The sequence below is a fragment of the Pagrus major genome, chromosome 9 (assembly GCF_040436345.1).
Source record: "Pagrus major chromosome 9, Pma_NU_1.0".
Taxonomy (NCBI): Eukaryota; Metazoa; Chordata; class Actinopteri; order Spariformes; family Sparidae; genus Pagrus; species Pagrus major.
Window position 1 is genome coordinate 5,451,899 of NC_133223.1, and position 20,198 is coordinate 5,472,096.

At 43.0% G+C, this 20,198-nt stretch overlaps 1 protein-coding gene across 2 annotated transcripts; it reads left to right on the forward strand.

The window, feature by feature from the left end:
• The first annotated feature begins 2,651 nt into the window (after positions 1-2,651).
• etv5a (ETS variant transcription factor 5a) lies at positions 2,652-15,489 on the forward strand. Of its 2 annotated transcripts, none has more exons than XM_073474267.1 (13): positions 2,652-2,791; positions 4,606-4,741; positions 4,943-5,036; positions 5,145-5,192; positions 5,740-5,790; positions 7,901-8,024; positions 8,151-8,447; positions 8,552-8,874; positions 11,028-11,090; positions 11,509-11,577; positions 11,863-12,032; positions 12,163-12,264; positions 13,354-15,489. In XM_073474267.1, the coding sequence occupies exons 2-13, from the start codon at positions 4,694-4,696 to the stop codon at positions 13,582-13,584; spliced, it is 1,620 nt and encodes a 539-aa protein (XP_073330368.1). In that variant the 5' UTR covers positions 2,652-2,791; positions 4,606-4,693; the 3' UTR covers positions 13,585-15,489. The 2 variants fall into 2 exon arrangements, with proteins under 2 accessions (XP_073330368.1, XP_073330369.1); XM_073474268.1 differs by having other exon boundaries at positions 2,673-2,791; positions 12,163-12,270; positions 13,354-13,680.
• Positions 15,490-20,198: the final 4,709 nt, after the last annotated feature.

The following is a 20,198-nucleotide window of genomic DNA, read 5'->3' on the forward strand; positions in this document are numbered from 1 at the left end:
TACCAACGAAGAGGTGCACCATACAGTGGACCTGTAGGCTGCTGCTTTTGAAATAGTCTCACTGAGATATGTCCTCTGCTATTTAATGCTTCACACACATGTTCAATTGAATTTGACAGTGGATATTTTTAAGCCCTCTCACCTCCACATTTTTCAGTGCTACATCTCCAAGTGGAGCCCCTATCCTGAAAGACAAGCTGTTTGCCTTTGGCCTGAGCCCTCTGGGACAACCAGCAATCATAGCACTGAATCCTGTGTGACTACTAACATGTGTGTTTGTCTCTTCTTACTATTATTGCCTCTGCAGCAGGCTCATAATCTCTGCATCGTGGATGCAGGGATTTGAAGGGATTATAGTTTTCATACAGCTGCTGGATTTTTTTTTGAAACTCTGAGTGACGTTTGCAGTGACAACAAGTTTAGATGAGGGATTCCTAATGCGGTGACGGAAGTGATAATGACAAAGGTTATTTATTCACGACCTCTAACCTTTGGCTTTCAACAGCCGTTTCTGAGCTCACATATTTGTTGGCAAACTCTCAAGCACATGTCATGACATCTTAGGTTCTCTCATTTATATATAACATTTCAATTTAGGAAGGCTTAAGGTTTGTGTTTTAAACTGTGTAAGATAAAGGTATACTTTTTTTACGATTTGAGAATATTACTTAAAATAATTATACTTAAAGAATAATGATTCAGTTTTGGTAGTGATTTGTTTGAACTTCTATCACTGATATGAGTTACAGACAAATCTGTCCTAACATTTAAAATGTTATATTTAAAAGTTTTAAGACAGACTGCCACCGTATAATACAAAAGTGTTAGAAGACTCGACAGACTTGACTACTGCAGTACTCTTCACTAAAGTATCAGCAGGCGAAACATCCAGAGACTACAACTTATACAAAACAATGCTGCCAGGCTTTTAACAAGTATAAAGAGAAGTGGCCACATGGCACCAATTCTTGCTGCCCTACACTGATGACCCTTGAGTTAATATTAAGATGTTACATCTTGTTTTTAAAGCCTTGAATGGTAAACTCCATATGAACCTGATAACTGCTAAAGGTCATCTGGCAGGGCCCGACTAATGGTTCCAAAATCTCTGCTTGCCACCAAATGTGACCAGTTTCTGCTGTCTGTGGAACTCCTGGCAGCCAAACTCAGTGTCCTCTTTCAAACCTATTCTCAAGACTCACTTTTATATATAAATATATAGCTATAAAACAGGTTATCACCTCAACCAAGGAGGTCATGTTTTGGTGGTTGGTCGGTTGTTTTGTCAGCAGGATTACACAAAAACTACTCTATGGATTTCCATGCAACTTGGGTGGATGATGGTTCTTGGCCTGGAATAGACCCTATTAACCTTTGGTGCAAAACAGGAGAATAGGACAGATCCAGGATTTTTTTTCTCACAACATTGTGAGACAGGGCATTTTATAACACTTTTGTTAATTTCTCAGGGGAAAATGAAAAAAAACAAAAACAGGCTTATTTAAGGTGGCTGGTACCTTTGAGTGAGTACAATTTGATGCAGATTCTAGATCCAATGAGCTTGAATTATGGTGAGTGATACAGGGCTATCGAGTTTGATATTGCATTAGCTTGATTGAATTAAAGGGGACTGTTGGGCCTGGGCTGAGGTATGTACTCTACTAGTTTTTTATCTTCTATCTTGGATTGTATGTACCTTTATCATTTGTTTTTTACTGAAAAGAACTTTGTATCTTTGTTTTGCAATGTGCTATGTAATTTAAGTTTACATTTTTATGCTCTGGTATTGTAAATTGTCAATATACAGTATGTTTCCGCCACTTTTATGCTAATCTACTTGTGTAAACATTTCGCTCTGCACCAAAGTAACGAACAGATCTACTAACCTAATCATCAGCCTTATCCTTTCTAGTTTCCTTGTAAGATAGCTCTCTTAGCCCACATTAAACTAATCAGATTGCATGTAAATATATTGCTGATGCAAGTTATTTATATAATATGTAATACAGGATTTTGTATCAATGAACAAGGACAGTAATGCCTGTAATTGGACAACAGGATTTTGGTTGCATGTGCTATGTAGGCTAACATATATGGTTTGGTTAATTTAACCTCTAATTTCTATAATCCACATTTTAAAGTTCATTTTCTTCTTTTCTTCTAAGTCATTTGCATCCTTCTCTTGAACCGCAAAGCTGTTTCACTTTTGCGCAATTAAAATCAACTTTAGACCTATATTTGAGATCATAATTATATGTACCTTGGGGCAAAGTGTGTCAAACCAATACCAATTTGTTCATACAGTATAATCATCTATGATTAGAGTCCAGGGAAAGTCAGCTTGACACTGACATTGCTACAGCAGCCTCTGTGTGTTTCGATCGTTAGTATATTTCCACTGCAGCTGGCCCTTTAACAAACACAGCTTGGCATTGATGGCTGAAAAAAATGTGAATGAAATCCAGCCATTCATAAAAATAGGCCACTGCGCCGCTCTGATTGGCCAAACAGGGAGTCATGCATAATTCATTAGCTCCGGAGAAGCCATTGGCTACCCACATAATGGACAGAGTCGATTGACCAATTAGCGCATGTCTCTGTGTGCCGCTCGAGCCCAGGGGAAAACCGACCGGGCCATTAACGAAAAGCTCAGTCAAGTTTTGTGAGTCGAAGGAGACGCATCAGTTTATCTGAGCGCAGACGACTACACGACTATCGACACGTTGTTTTTTTACTTGTGGATATTTCTACTGCATTGTTTCGACACAGAGGAGATATACACACAGACACGGTAAGCTGCGATATTTATTTCGACGAAAAGTTGCTTTTATGAAGCCGTGGTTTGGCCATATATTTTTTCTAACGCTATTTTAGACAAACAAGTACAACGCCATCTTATTTAAAGATATGTACTTAGGCAACCATTTTATATCGGCTCCTTTCTTCGTTAAGTAAACACCGTATTTCGTATTAAAGTCCAGCATGCGCTGTATTTGGTCCTCGGTTTATCTGCGTAGATACTGGCTGTGGCTTATCAGCGCGGTCAGGCGACTGTTTGTGATTTTTTTTTTTATGAATGGACGGGCCATTTTTTTCCTCCCCCTGTGTTTCCACACGGGTCGAGTTTCACTTCATTGAGAAAAACAAGGGAGGGATGGGTGGGGGAAGGGCGGGGAGGGGGAGGTGGAGGAGGAGGAGGCAGGGGGTGTCGGGTGATCTTCGTCCCCCAGCGGCGGCCCGACCAGCCTGGGCTGAAACACCAAAGTTTGAAGGAGAATGCACCTGATTTTCTGACGTTAACGGGCTGATGAGTTGTTTTTTAAAGTTTGACTTGTTACTTGTTTAAATACAGGCTCCTGCAGCAGCTGTGAGGCTGTAGTGAAAACTAAGTGTAACTCTAAGAGCCGCATGTGGTAAACTAAATCTAGTTTTTGGTGCGTTTACGGACCAGCTTTCACAATATAGCCTAGTTTAATTTTTCCTGAAGTTTAACCTAATAATAATATTGTAATAGTCGACGCTCCTGTCCTAAATGTCATTACTATAGTTGTTTCTTGATAATAAAGTAGTTATCCTCATAAAAAACGTAACATTTCCCAATCTACTGCCTTATTTGACCTACTACTATTTTAACTCTTGTGTATAGCACGTCAGACTAGAGCCTATAAAGTTGTTGATGGCAACTTCCTTCTTGCATTCAATGTGATTTGTGAACACATGCTCCAAACAAAGGCCTTACAATGAGTTAATGTTATAAGTGCTATGTGTGCTCTGCGCCTGTAATTATTGCCCAGCAGCTATCCTGTGTTCGTCATCCATTAACAGGAGATTGAGGAGTGAGTCATATCACTCCGCTGAGGGAGATGTTAGGAAAGAGAGCAGTGTTAGCGCTGTGTTATTGTTGTTTAAAGGGAACTTTGTGTTTCTAACTTTATAGTAGCACACACAGGGGAACAGAGACTTCTGATTCTGAAATTCTAAAGGCAACTCTAATTCTTATGGTTTCATGCCTCAATAGGACGCCAGCCAGCTCTATAAGTGGCTTGTTTGGAATACTTTGCGCCGCACATGCCACAGACCATAGACAGACTCTGAAGAGTCACATTTCCAAGTCTATTATTCCTGATCTCCGGGCTGATGTAGAGTGGAAAGTAATGGCCACAGATGGCCAGTGAGTGCGGCTTATATAACGGTGTACTGTATAACTACATGTGTTCCATTATGACTGTGTGTTTACATTGTGCAGCCTCCTCTCGCTCAGCATCACTCTTTTCAAAGATCTATTTGTTGGTTAAATAAAAAGCTGGAAGGAGATGGTGGTTGGTGCAGTTGTGCTGCCACATAAACACATCTCCATATGATGAAGCGCAGCACAAAGTATGGCCATAAAAAATATTATAGAAGTGAATCACAACCCTTTGGACACAGTTTAATCTGAAATCTTGTATTGCACTTAATAGTGAGGTCTAACTGTCATTGTGTTCACCCTTATTATGACTAAAAGACTTACTTTTGAAAAAGTTTCTGATTGTGGATGTATGAAATTGATATCTTTGTAGCTTTGTACCCCTGCTTCATGTTTCCACCATCAATTTTGTTTTCCAGTGACCCACAAAGTGACCCAGGCGCTGTCGCTTTAAAGCGAACACCTCCCCTCCCCCCGATATTGGAGCCCCCCAATCACCCAGATAACATGGACGGATTCTATGACCAGCAAGTCCCATTTATGGTCCCACCCAGTGTAAGTGGTCACACGCCAGATTCAAACATCTCATCACCACTCTCAACTCATGGCTGTGTATTATGGATGGCCCTCCCTGTAGCCACCATAGATCACTGTACATTTATAGCACACTTAGATACCATCTGCATTGTCCATTGGGAGGGAAGTGGCATCTTCTGTTGATGCTCTGACATTTCTTCATCTTTTCTCTCCCAACAGCACAAGTCTCATGTGGAGGAACCATCTCACAACAGGCCTCTGAATGACAGGAAAAGGAAATTTGTCGACACAGAGCTCGCCCAGGACACAGAAGGTAACATTGCTTTGATGCCATGAATATATTTGTGAGTATCCTGTGTTTGAACATGTATTTAGATTGGTGGGAACCTTTATTTAATATCTTTCACTTATTGATTTCCAGAACTCTTCCAAGACCTCAGTCAGCTGCAGGAGATCTGGATTGCAGAAGGTGAGTTCCATAATAATTTTCTGATGATTTTATTTTGTGTTTTCTGCTGGGTTTGGTATAGAAAGCACTCTGTCTATTAAACTTTGCAGAATCATTTCAGCGGAATTATTGTGGTTTTGTGAAAGTTGTGTTTCACTTCACTCTACTACACCCAGTCAACGGAGAGTCTCTTAGTCTATTGTTTTTTGATGCTGGATGAAATTGGCCAAGTTAAATGATTAAAGATTAACTTGATGAGAATGTGAAAGATCGTCGTTTTTGCGCTAGCAATTGGAGCACAAAGAGCAAAGTCCAGTGCATGAGAAACTGCTGTCCAAGACTCCTTATATCTGCTCTAAAAGTAGCTCTTGTCACTTGTTCACTTTCTTCTTTAGTATTTTTTTTATTACCTTTCTCCTTTTTCGTGATTTCTTTCCCTTCTTCTGCCTTTTTCTCCTGCTTTTTGGGCCCTTAAAGGGTCTAGTGTTAAGTTGTTGGCTATAAAGAGGTCAGAAGGGGTATGCATTGAGTTTTCTCACATATGCATCATTCTCTTATGTCTTCACAGCCCAGGTGCCTGATGACGAACAATTTGTTCCAGATTTCCAGTCGGATAGCTGTGAGTACCTGATTTCTATTGTTCTATTGTATGTGTCCCCTGAACAGAAACTGTAACTGCTTTTTTACATTTATGCAGCACTGCGTCAAATATTTTCACCACTACAAAAGTCAGATTCATACGTTTTTGCTTTGAGAAAGGAGCTCTTATTCTTTTTGAGTGACTGTCCCTGACCACATGTACAGGTCAGCCGTCTTTCATCAACATTTCTTCGTCTTGCCGAGGACAAACACTATTCTCCGTCTTCAAAACACAGCTCTGGGAAAGGCTGCTCTATCCCTCCCTCCCTCCATTTTGAGTTTAATCAGCCGATTGGCATGGGGCATCACATGAGCCAAGCTCCTAATCTGATTTCACACTTTCTCGCACTCAGGCCCTGCTGCTGAAGTGGGCTAGATTCCAGTGGATAGGGCAGCTTCCGAGCTGCCTCTTTCAGTCCTGCTCCCCATAACTCACATCCCCCAAAAAACTGCTCCTTACAGCCGGCTGTTTGTCTCTGCACATTGCCTTTAGGCTGCAGCTGAGGGATATATTTGAATTATACCCAATGGAGCATTTTATGACCTCCCCCTCCTCTCTGTCTTTCTGAGTTTATGTTTTCGTCTGATGTGTAGGAGGTGGAGACAGGGTGTGGTTGCTGCCTGTCTTTGTCAGGGCTGCCTTTTAAATCTTGGTTATTGTGGTAAAGTGAGCTGCAAACTGACCACTTGTCCATAGTGCTGTAACGTATTATTGAAGTCGATGCATTTACATGTATGTATTTTAAAGAGGACCCCATCGAAGGTTGTTGCTTTATACTGTATGTACTCGACCGTTATGGTGTAGTCCTTGACCTTGTATTGTCAGCACACTGTTGTGTGTGTGCGCATGCATGCCTGTGTGGGTCTCGGATACAGGGGAAGTGAGTTTGGCAGTTGCTTCTGTTGCTAGGCTGCCAGCCTTTCTCTCTCACAAGTTGCCTATTCACCAAAACGAAATTTTCCAATGTGAGCTACAGTCAGTAGGGCATCACATGGGGTGAAGCACCGGTTCACCAACTCAGGCCAAACCACGTATAATTTTACTCTGTGATGGAGGAGAACTCTCAGTCTATTAGAGGTTAGTGTAGTCACGATACTGGAATTTCTAACTTCAATTTAATACCCTGAAAAATATTGACATTCAATATAATTTTTAATGCCACAGGGAAAAAATGACGGAATGATGATGGCTTGTCTGTCAGAACAACAGCATCTAAGTAAATTTACTTCTGGAGGAGTTGGGCTATGTGGGCACTGCACCAGTGCATGTGCCAACTCTGTCAGAGAGGAGACAAGAAATGCAGCTTGTACAGGTGTATCAATACAACAAAAATTGGTATGGAAAGTGTTTCAAATGTTTAGAATCAATGTTTTATCTGAGGTTGTGCAGGAGAGCAGTGTGCACGCCGGGTGCTTGTTGGTTAATCCACCAGTTCAGAGTAAGAAAAGATGCCTAATCTGCCCATTATTTACTGTTCTCTGCGTGAGGAGTCTCACTCGAGCCATTAGTTTCAGAGCGCGCACAGGGGAGCTCACGTGCCCATTGTTAGCTCTGCTTAGGTCCATCAGCACCATGGGTGATTTGTTTGGCTCCCGCTCCTCTGTGCCCAGGGATCTAGTTTCTGCCTGGCTATTATGTGGCGCCCCGGAAACTGCAGCCGATTTGCAGAGAGCTACTGCTAGTGTCTAATGGTTACAGCACGGGAGAAGAAAATCATTCAGCGCCATTAGATTACAGCCACACTGATTCATGGGTATTGGTATTGGCCTGCCCTAATGGGAATCAGACGAGAAGTTTGATAGCTTTTGTGTGCATAGTGCAGTTAGTATCATGCTACCTAGCAGTGGTGGATGGATGGTTGTTTTCAGAGCCCAGAGTCGACCGTCATTAGGGCACATGATAAATTGCTGCTAAGTGGCTCTGTCAGTCGAGGGAATACACAGACACTGTCCATACGTCCATTTATCCATCAGTTCCAAATGTGGTTAAGATAACTGCTGCACTTCTGTTTATGGCTTCAATTAGGTGATATCTGGAGTTTATCTCATGCACTCAGCTGTTCCTTCTCTCTATGTCTCCTCGTGTCTAGTGATGTTTCATGGCCCGCCACCAACCAAGATCAAACGAGAGCTGACTCCCTCCAAAGAGCTTTCTCCTTGTCGCCAGGACAGGAGTCCCATGCCCTACGGAGAGAAGTGCCTTTACAGCTACAGGTATGTAGTGACTAATGATATCTGTAGTCTCCCAGTCTAAGCTAAGCACAGCAGCAGTGACAGGATAACATATTGTTTGTCCCTCTGTGATTAATGTTTTTTCTGACTGAATCTCTTTGTCCACAGTGCCTGTGACAGGAAACCCACCCCTGGGTTCAAGCCATTAACTCCCCCCTCAACACCAGTCTCTCCTTGCGGCCCCACCAGCACAGGAAGAACACACCCATTGAGTGAGCAGACCCCGCCTCCTCACCCCCATGTAGCCAATCCGACCCCAGGGCCGCATCCACTGCACATACAACAGCCTATAACGGCAAGCGCAGGATCTCCCAACCAGCAAACACTCCCAGTCCACAGTCCACCCTTCGCCGTGCCCTGTGCACCCATCAACCAGGATGCCAACAACTTCACACCTGAGCACAGGTGAGCGCTCACCGTTGAACCTCTTTAACCTCTCTTCATTTGCTTTCCATGTTTCAACAAAGAGGCTAATTCACATTGTCCTGTCACTTCCCCTCCACCTGTAGGTTCCAGAGGCAGATGTCAGAGCCATGTCTACCTTTTCCCCCATCAGAGAGCCAGGGGCGCACCCAGTTCTTGCCTCAGCCCGCCAGCAGCAACAACAACAGTCTGCCACGTGACAGCCGGCCACCATACCACCGGCAGATGTCAGAGCCGTTGGTAGCTGTGCCTCCCCAGGGTTTCAAGCAAGAGCTGATCGACCCACGATATACCGAGCAGGGTGTCCCCTCCATGGGCCCCCCAGGTCCTCCCCAAGGCCCTCCACGTCAGGCTGCTTTCCACCCCATGGCCATCAAGCAGGAGCCTCGTGACTTCTGCTTCGATTCTGGTGAGTAGCAGGGTTTAGAGGAGGAAAGAGTCCATTACCTCTCATGATATCCCTGTGGAGCTTATCTACATCTCTGTACTTGCTCTGTGAGGTCCATTGTGAGCTGTGTGAAAGCAGTGATTCCATGTAATGAATCACATTAAACATGAAATCACATACTCAGAAACGATTTTGATTTTTACTTAAAATATTTTCATTTTCTGGTACTTTATACTTTTTACTTCACTATTCATTTGATAACTTTAGTTACTAGTTACTTTGCAGATTTAATGCTGCATCAGAGCCAGTGTATATTATTTTTTAATGTATTTATTTTATTAGCACTCTGATGAAAAAAAATAAATACACCTATTCTGATTATCTGAAAAGTACTGAATGTCAATCCAGTAATCTGCATTCAACATCAGATACTTTTACTGAACTACTATTAGTATGTGTGACTTTCACTTGTACCAAAGTAATGTTTTAACACAATATCTCAGCTTTTACTCAAGTACAGCTCCTGGGTACTTCTGACAACACTGTGTGAAAGTAATTGTCTCAGGGCACATACAAGTAGAGCAGACAGAGGGTAGGGAATGTGCCCTGCCATATTTGTTCTGGGCACTACCACATGCCTGTGAGTTTTAGCATTCAGCAGAGGCCTGGATGCACAGGTGCTCCTTTCATACAAACACGCCCACAAAGCGTGTGCTAGTGCCTCAGAGCCTAATCTGCACCACTCCTCCAGAGTCATGCCAGTAAAGTAAAAGTGGGTCTTTTAGCACAGCCTAAGCCTCCAAGGGCAAAAAGTAAATGGGTCATCCAGCCAGGTGCAGAGAACTTCCTCACTGAGCTTACCTGGAATAGATCTAGGCCAGTTCCCTCAGAGGACTTAGTGACCTGCAGCACAGCCAGTTGGTTGTAAGAGCCTGGTGATTCTCCACTTGTTTTTGTAGAATACACAAGAGGACAACTGGTGCCAGTCCTCTCCAAAAAGCCTTGTCAAACAGTGGTGGCAGAGCTGCAGTTTACTCACATGGTATAAATCAAACAAGGCAGAGCTACTGACGGTGCTTTGTTTGATCCTAACGCCCACACACCCAGCTGCTGTCCCCGCTCTGATGCATTAACATCCTCTTTTCCTGAAACTGCAACTCTTTTTTTTTTTTTTATTATATCTTTTTTCACTCACTCGCTCTCATATACTCTCATTCCTTTTCTGCCTGGTGTGTGACCGGCTGGCAGGCTGTGATGTAATGACAAATCCTCTTAGCTTCTTATGGCCTTTTTAAATATCTGCATCACAGAGGCCTAGTATCTCTAGATGGATGGAAAAAGCGCATGTTCGGCATACTGACATGGAACATATTGTTACTGCTGCGTCAGTGGTCCACAGACAGTGACAAAACCATTCATGTGAAACCACAATTTGAACCCATGCATTATCGGTGTTTGACAGAAGAAGTTTATCTTTTCTGTTTTTCTGCATGCGTGGTAATTACTTCCTCCAGACTCTTGCCTAAAGTTAGAGCGAGAGGAGACACAGACTTGAGGAAACATTGCTCAAGATTGATCTCTGGTTGTCTTATCAGTAGACAGGAAACAATATAATGGGTGGGGGTGGAGACGCTTGGTACGCAGTGCAGAGACGCTGCTAACGGAAGATAGGCCTTGACCCCTCGGGGGGAGGACTGGCCTAACTCGATTGTCATTGAGATTTAAAACAGCAACCATGGTGCTAATCTTATTTACAGGCTCGGTAGACATGCAAGGGATGTTATGTGCTGTGAGTCTCCTCTGATCGGGGATTTAGTCCACTCCTACTAGAGTGTGTGGGTGTGTTTGGGCATTTTTCAGCCCAGTTGTTGGATCTGCAGATGAACATGGTACTTGGTTGGCCAGTAAAGCAGCCATCATGTTTGACCGTTAATACCTATAATATATATTTATCAATGTGACTTAACACACTAATATAGCTTAGATTGAATGTCTCTTCCATAAACATAGAATGAACCAGATGCTAAGTATCAAAGCCATGTATCTTTGTACACAGTGGCAGTGATCCAGATATATCTGTCAGCTGTGAGGTAGACTTTGATGTATTCCACATTTGATATGACAGTGAGGATGTCTCTGGTCTAAATTTATGCACCCTTCTTCTTTGTTTACAGAAGTGCCTAACTGTCAGTCATCGTTTGGGAGAGCGGGGAGCTTCTACCAAAATAACCATGAAAGTAAGTTCAGATTATGTCTGCTTTTGTCTTTTTCTGTCTCAGATGTTTGAATAATTTCATTAGTGGAGTCCTTTCTCTGTGACCCTGAACCTGCTGACTTATCGAGCTGCTGGTGGAAGAATAGCGCTCAGCAGCATTGAAATGACGGCTCAAGGGGAAGTGAATCTATCAGTAAATACTGTGTAGCTGCTCGGCACGCAGTGCATTTCTCACATCAGCAGCTGGCAGAGGCTCAGCACAATACGAGCTTCCACTCTTGGGAAGCTGCCCAGCTATATTGCTTTGTATGCAGTTTGGATCTCGGGGTTGAACGTGGTCACTGGCCTTCATTTCAGCACATAAGCCTGTTTCCCACGCTCTATCTGCTGTTACACTTTCATCCGATTAATGTTGCATTTCTTTCTGTTTTCTACTCCAGGCTTCTCCTTTGACAGAGATCCTCAGCTGTACTTTGATGATACCTGTGTGGTCCCTGAAAGATTAGAAGGTAAGACTAAAAAAACAATAAAAAACATTCAACTTAAACCCAATATATTGTATGCTGCTCATAAACTGTTCTACTGTGGGTATTTTCTGGGACACAGTCCAGTCCTTTGACTGCTCATGGTGCATAATGAACAGCAAGTCCACTTCACAGTGACCATCTGGCAGGAATGTCTCACCACACTGTGGTCGTGGTGGAGAACAGTGCTGACTGACACTTTTCTTCTTCTTCACTCTCTCCCCTTCTGCCTCTTTATTTCTCTGTACTCTCTCCTCCTTCCACTCGCAGGTAAAGTCAAACAGGAACCTTCTGTCTATCGTGACGGACCTCCCTACCAGCGCCGCGGCTCCCTGCAGCTGTGGCAGTTCCTGGTCACATTACTGGATGACCCAGCCAACGGTCACTTCATCGCCTGGACTGGGCGTGGCATGGAGTTCAAGCTCATTGAGCCTGAGGAGGTCAGTCCCCACTGTCCACAACTGTTCACTTCTATTCATGTAACACATTTGTAATATATGGGTTTATGTTGTTCTAATTCTCTGAAGCTAATGTTAATTCTTTGTGTTTATGTGTCTTTTGTGGTCTCAGGTGGCTCGTCGCTGGGGCATCCAGAAGAACAGACCGGCCATGAACTATGACAAGCTGAGCCGCTCGCTGCGTTATTACTACGAAAAGGGCATCATGCAGAAGGTAAAGGCACGTTCACCATTTTGTTTTTTCTCCCTCCACCTTTTTGCCTCAGCAACTTTGTGCTGCATGTGGGCTCAAATAGTCTCGGTAGTGATATGTGAGTAAAAGCATGGGGGTCGGGGTGTTCTGATACAGACTCTTATCACAGCCAGATTTGCAATGAAAACTAGGCTTAAGGCACATTTCTTCTTCTACTGAATATATTAGTGTAGTTATGTTTAGTGTTTGTTTTCTCAGACGTCTACTAGATTGTGATCAACATTTTACACTAGTGCATAAGTTTGATCGGAAAAAATAGTATGGGTGGATCAGTCAGGTTAATGTACTGGAGTCAGATGATTACTGGAGGCAATGTTCCCCCAAAAAATTTAAAATTTGGATGATAATGGAAAGTCAGGTGAAGTTTCATAGTCCACAAAATTTTTCTTGAGCTTCACAGCAAAACAGTGATGCAGCATTCTCCTAAACAACTGAAGTAGATGGGGACTTGTTTTAAGATGTAAAAGAAACAACAGAGAAAAACATAAAATGGCTCGTCCAGTGTAATCTGAGTCTCCAGAAGCCCTGAGATCCTAAATTGATTTGAAAAGACAAAGTCAAGCTCATGCACTCACTTCGGATAATGTGCATGGCAACGCTTTTAGGATAGCAGCAACAGGGTTAATTTGGCTTATAAAAGGGTGTAAATAACATCTTTAAAAATCAGTTTTTGGTCTCTGGGCTTCCCAAGACTTGGAATACACAAGGCAAGCTGTATGGAGCCATTTTATGTGTTTTCTTTCTTCTTTGTTTTTCTACATTTTAAAACAAGTCCCAGTTCCAGTTATTTAGGAGAATGTTGCAATACTGTTTTGAAGCTCCAGAAATGTTTTGTGGATTACGAAACTTTGCCCGACTTTCCATCAGCATGGGAGTGGGTAGATAATGACTGAATTTACATTTTTGGGTGAACTTATTTTTTAAGTCTGTAGAGTCTGTGAAGGAAGTCACATATTTACAAATATGATGTTACTCACTCAAAATGCACAAGCAGTATTAATCAGGTGGTTTCATATGTGAGCTAAATATGTCTTCTGTCTTTTTTCTCAGGTGGCTGGTGAGAGGTACGTGTACAAGTTTGTGTGTGACCCCGAGGCCCTCTTCTCCATGGCCTTCCCTGACAACCAGAGGCCCAACCTGAAGGTCGACCCGGACAGTCTGCCGGGGCTGGACGACGACACTGTGCCCCTCACCCACTACGACGAAACCACTCCCTACCTGCTGGACGTCGGGGAGCAGTGTGTGGCCGGCTTGCCCTTCCCGGACGGCTACAGCTACTAACCAGATGCAGGGTCGCTACGCACACCACACATTTACACGCAAACACTCCCAAAGTCTCTCGACGCCCACTCTAAAATCCAGAGCTGGAACTGCTGAGCTGCTGGCAAGGAAAACCTGGCGCTCGACTCCTTCATGGCTCTCTCTCCTGCTCCCTGGAAAACCTTCATAAACTCTGTAAGCTCCCAAGCTAAGAATGAATGAGGGAACAACCTGCGACAGCTCGTCTTCTACGCCATCATATGAGAGAGAGAGAGAAAGGGAGAGGGTTGTGAAGTGGACTCTGTAGCTCTGCCCACCTTACAAGCTACCTAAAGTAAGGCAACGGGCTGATGTTGCTATGGAGACCAAGCGAAGCAAGGCCATACGCCGCCGACTTAAAAAGAACGGACAGACACCCTCTTTATACAAGACTGAAAGTGTTGTTGCATTTCTGAGTTTGTGACAATCTGCTTTTCTTAAAAACAATCAAATAACCAACAGAGTAAAAACATGAAAAATCTGATGAGATAATCTAAATGCAGCACTATTCATTCTATAGATGCCTTTTTGGGTCCCCCCATGTTCATGTCACCACATTTGAACTACAATATCCGTGAAAGGGCTTTAATTTGCAAAGACGGATTGACAAAAAAACAAAACACACAACATATTCTACACCCACTGATCAGTTTGTTTCCTGTAGATAGGACTGCAGTTTTTTTTTATTTTAATATGTCAGCTGTTTTACAGTTTTGTTGAAACTTTAGAGACCCAGAACTCTCAGGTTACTGGGGCGTTGCTGTATTTCAGGCTAGTCGGTCGGGCTGCTCTCTCGTGTAAATGTTACGTTCTTTAATCGTTCTGCCCGTGTACGAGATTGTGTCTGCTTCCCTTTAGAGACTGCACCCCACGGTAGGAGCCCACAGTCTATACAGTATACTCCTCTCATGTCTGTTCATCAATGCTGGGTCCTTTTATTGCTCAACTGTAGAGATGATTAGCACTCCATCTCCTCCATTTCAAAAGGGACACATAACGCAAGTACATATTTTCCCTGCGGCGTTGATCATTCATAAAAGCCTAAGAAGTTATTATGTATGATAAATGGTTACATTTTTGTATTTCTGTCTGGGTGCTTAATGTTTCCTCGGCAGTGTACTAGTTCCTCTGATGCACCAGTATGGCAGGAGCATCAGGACATTGCATGCAAAACGAAGGGTGACATTTTGACACCCTCTTTTGGGCACCACTCTGCCAATCACGTTGTCAACAGGAGACTTCTGCTTCTCTTCGCATGGTGTAATCAGTCAAGACTGTGTCCACTAACATATCGCTTTACTGTCTTTGGACAAAGATGATATTTGTGATATTCTCTGCATTTTTTTGTGTTCATTATCTATGTTTCCGAATGGGGGCAAAGAAAAACGTATATAAAGTATATATTTTTGCTATAAGGCTGCATTTGTTTTGATTTTAATGTATAAGCTGTATAGTTCTGGCTCTAATAGATATGTACCTTTTTAAAAACCAATCTTGATCCTTATGACGCAACTACTGCAGACTGTTTCTTTAAGAGGCCTCTGTATTGGGTTGGAGAATAGATGAGAAGATGTTATTATCTTGCCTGTTAAGTGGGTGTGGGTGTGCGTGCGTGTGTGTGTGTGTGTGCATGTGTGTGTGCGTGCGTGTGTGTGCATGTATGTGTGCACGCGTGTGTGAGTGTGCGTGTGTGTATGTGTATGTAAAAGGCCAGAGTTCCAGCAATGGCCCCAGTGAAGACACACAGTATATCATGGGCTCCACCCCAGACACAGGGATTGTCTGCAAATGTATAGGCTTCAGTCCCCTCCCCTCACAATGTGTTTCTTACACTGCTGAGTTTATTATAATCTGTACTGGGTACAATAAACAGTCCTTAATGCTTCACTGCCTGCAGTCCTGGTGTGTTTCATCATTCCCCCCCTCCTCTCCCTTCCGGCAGTCAGTCAGCTGACTGGCTGCTGTGGTCTGGCAGTCACTGTGCTTGACCTGGCTGATTTCTGAGTCACATGCATCTGATTCTTTCTGATACATTTCTTGGTAAATGATTACTCTTTTAACCTGGGTCAAATGAGAAAACACGCGTTCCATCTGGTTCATTTTTGAAAGCCTAGTACTTGTGTTTATTTAGGTAATCACTTTGCACTTTGACAGTCAATAAGTATTTTTTATTAATCTTCATGATGATAGTGTTTAATGCACATTGGGGTGTTTCTGAGGCACAAACTTGAGGCTTCATAGGTTTGGAAATGAGCAGTTCAGAATGTTTGTTTGCTGCCAATACAAACAGTGCCAGAGTGAGAGGAAACAGGAAAAGGTCTGTTAACCATTTTAATATTCATGGATTTGTTACGCTTTTATATTCTCATGGTGCGTTGTGATTAATCACTAAATAATTCAGTTTACGCTGTAAAACCTACAGTGAGCTCCAAATGTGTGTTGCACAGGGCACTTTTGTTGTTGTTTTGTGCTCATCTGAGTGTGTAGAATTATTCATGACTTCAAGAATTAGACCTGACTGAGAGCACAGAGTAAGCCATAAATATTAAAATATCCAATACATGCACTTAATGACTACAGGGTTTAAGTGCATCTGCAAGCAAATATAAACACCAGAGTAAATGAGTGGAGGTAAATAGAAAAGGTTGTCATCAATGACGGCTGTTCAACACTCACATTTCCTGCTTGAAGTGACAAATGATTTTAATGGACTTATATTGAGCCAAATAAGAAAGATTTGGGATGGCATATTGTTGATATTTGATGTTATACCAAAAGCCAAAGGTTGTGGTAGTTCAATTAACTGAAATTTGTGAGGGAATAGGCATCTATGAATCACATGGGAGTGTCTACGCTCATAATAAGGGCCTGGAAGTTAGTTTTACTACGTTATCCAATCTTGTGGCCCTTTGTCAAAATGTAGTTTTACAATACATCTAGTTACATGGTGCATATTGCTTAATTACTCTTACGACTACACATTACGGGATTTGTGTCTAATATTATTACCACACAGCAATCCTGAGCTACATAATATTGCAGCGTACGAATACTTTACATGTTGAAACAGAGGCCCAGCAACTCATTTTTGCCCATGGCTAGTGAACCCGAGCATTTCCATATACCTATGTCCTGATATTTTCATATTCCTATTTACTCAACACAATTATCTGAGGTATCTGTATGTATTTACGAGGACAGTGGTGGAAGAATTATTCAAATCATTTACTTAAAGTGGCTACAAGGAACTTTGATTTGTTGATTCTGGCGGCCCCTGTGGGCAAAAGCATAATAAAATAAAGGTTGTTTTAGGACAGCACCATACCAACAGTCGCTGTTTCTGGGATCTGAGTTTGGTGATTAGCTCATATAGCCATTGATTGTTGTTTAATCGGTTGTGTGCGAGTCTAACTGAGACTGTGTGAGTTCTATGTTTTACAACTATCTTGTGATAGTAAATAAATATATAATAAATACTTCCCTGAGGTATGTGTAGTCCTTTTTTCATTGTGTAATATCACTGTTGTCTTAAATCTGTCTTGACCTGAAATACGTGGCCGATATATGAGAAAACTGTGAAGCTTAAGACTCGGTCTTTGTTGTGATGGCCAGCAGCACTCTGCCTGGTGTTGAGTCAGAGCCTTATCAAACCACTGAGTGTAAAAGCCAAGCTCTGGTCTCCAGTAACACAGCCTGGCAGGCAACTTTCCATTGATTGAGAGAGCAGAGTGCCTTTGAATGCTATGAAAGACCTTTTAGTGTGCTCAAGGGAGGTGCCCTGCCCTGATTTGTGTGTTTGTGTGAGTATAGTAGCTGCCAGCACTCATAACAGATGTTTTTTGATATGCTATACTCGTAGATGCTTTTTGTGTTTTCCTCATTATTTGAAAGAAGTTAGTGGAAGCGAATGGGTGGCCTCAGTCATGATACATTTAGAAAAGTCCACTTCAGATCGATTTCTTTGAATAGTGGAGATTTGGTCAATCATGTTAGTTTTTATCACTGCAACACAATGGCAGAATATGAAGAATTTGTGCCCCTAATCCACTTTCTATAACCCTAATGAAAAGCATTATTTTCTTCTCACCATTATCATTTACTGAGCATTGTCTGTTTAATAAATAACAGTAAAAGTGCATATTATTGCAGAAATCGAAACATGAATATTCACACTGTAGCTGTGAATTCTCAAAAAACACCCACAGATGCAGATGGAACAATGCATGACAAATACACCTGAAGACTTAGTAGTAGTACTGGAGTAGTACTCCAGTATTTTGAAGGATTCCAACGGGCTTCCAACGGGATTCCAACGGGCTTCACTCTTAGTCAACCCCAGTCCGTCAAGGCACCCTAAGACTGATCTTTACACTCATTGCTCAATGAGGAGGTAGTGTCCACACGTTATCAAATACCGCTACACCCTCCAGTGTCACTATGATATCCCTCTTAGTAGTCCTGTCAAGATTCTTGTTACCTGTTTCAGCCCTTCAGGGCTGGGAAGGGCCTCGGCAGTGGCTAACTCGCCGTGGTACCATACCACGGGGGATACGACCAGCACGTCTCCAATTAATTCCTGCATTCCCACTGCCTGTTCAACAACATAGACACTCACACATCTGCTAATTACCTTGGCTAGCTGGTGTTGCTCAGGCTGTGGCACTAGCTACACTTGCTGGCTAGGTCTAGCTACATCTTACCTTGCTAGTATTTGAAATTTAGGTTAGCCAGTGGCTAGTATTTTCCCTCACTGGCTCACAGCCTCTAGCTCCAATTCCTTCCGCAAATTCCTCAATTCACCAGTAACCTTAGCACAAACACATTACTACACTGATACAAATGCTGTTTCAGATGCACCCATCGAGGGCATATTTTCTTCCTTCTCTCCTTCAGTGTGAAAAGACTGATACTGGGTAGAGTGACCCATTTCCCAGTGGAAATATGACACGTCATAGCATGATTGCTTACGCTCATTCATACGGCCTGACGGTATTGGCATGGGGGCATCCCAGTAGTATTTTTCGGCAGCCCCCCACATGTTTGCCCCTTTGCGGGACGGTGACAACAGGCGGCCTTGCTCACTGGACCGGATGCTGATGCAGGGGCACACTTTCCTATTCTGCTGCCAACTTCCTCCATTCTGGGGAATTTTACACACCTTCCTCTCCAGCTCCAATGGGACGTTGGTGTTGGAGGAGGAAATGAGGATAGGAGCCATCACAAGATTCCTTGTATGGTGGCGCACATGGAACTTAATTCCTGTGATTTTCTGGTTCACGATATGTAGGGAGGCCTGGTTGATATACTGTATATACATGTTTTTGGGATGCTACATCACATAATGGTTTTTCACATGCCGTAACATCTGCTGATTCACCTCAAATGTGACTGGATGATGCCATAGATATGACAGAAGCATGCACTTCCACATATTGTTGTGGCAATAAAATGATAGCAATACACAACAGCAACACAAGCACATCCATTACCACCAGAGTGAGAAAGTTAGTGCTGCCAGAGAGGAAATTGTGAATGACACCAGTATGACAGTATTTTTACTTATTTATGTAATTTTATTTGTGTGTTTTTCCTTGTTGTGTTAACTTAATTATAACCTGTGTGCATTGATAAAGTGGTTAAATAAATATCAACTGATTTGAAGCTTCACAATCATGATAGACTTGTCAGCCATATCGTTTCAGCCTCCTGTTTCAGCTGTTCTCTGGCCCAAATGCATGTTTTTCAAATTGTGCTGAAACTGCACCGAAACCCCCACACAGATGGAAACAAGTGTTCCAACCTAGCTCTCACACCATCACTTCATAAGGCACATATGTACACAGGTATGTCAGATGAATGCAGAGCAGCTCTAGTGGGCTGGCTAATGGAATGGAATGTGGAGACACCTGCTAGAATCACAGCGGACATGGTCGTGTATGTATGTTTCTGACTGGTGCCAACCGCAACCTGGTGGTGTGTCGAGGGCAGCTGTACAGAAGGAAGCTACGCTGAGGGTTTGTGCAAGTGGAGTTGCACCTAAACCACGACAAACAATGCAGGCTCCACAACCTGACCCTTGCCAGTCATGTTGCCTTTGGCGCAGTCATGGATTTCAGCCGTTTACCACTTGGTGCTTCTAGTGTAGCCAGACAGTAGGGAAGCCACTGTAGGCATCAGGTTTGTGTGGGTACAATTACAATTGAACCACCTCAGTTTCAAGAACCTTGTCATGGACAACAGCACTGAAGTGGCTCACTTCAACACATAGGGAGACCCAAAGTTCCATAGCTTCTGTGAAGGGGCTCACAGTCAATTCTTGCTCCATGAGAGCCTGGCACTTCCGCTTGTATATCAATGAGTGGATGCTTTTCCTGATAGCATCAGGAGCAGCAGTAGCATTATTACAGTGTTTTGGTCAGCTGGTGGTTGACCTGTTCATATGCAGGGACATTGCGAAGGGTTGTGCTTGAGTCTCAGCGATGCTCCTCGACTGTGGGTGTACACATTTGCTCATTCATTCTGTACCCTATCCCCTCTGAGGCTGTTGCAGCTAGTCTGCAGGATCCTGGCACAAGTGGTACAAAGATTGGCTTGGA

Bases quoted from the DNA above. Each gene is read 5' to 3' on its own strand.
- etv5a (XM_073474268.1), top strand. From the start codon at position 4,694: ATGGACGGATTCTATGACCAGCAAGTCCCATTTATGGTCCCACCCAGT. The intron at 8,025-8,150 runs GTATGTAGTGAC...CTTTGTCCACAG, and splicing joins AAGTGCCTTTACAGCTACAG to TGCCTGTGACAGGAAACCCA. The intron at 12,271-13,353 runs GCACGTTCACCA...CTTTTTTCTCAG, and splicing joins GCATCATGCAGAAGGTAAAG to GTGGCTGGTGAGAGGTACGT.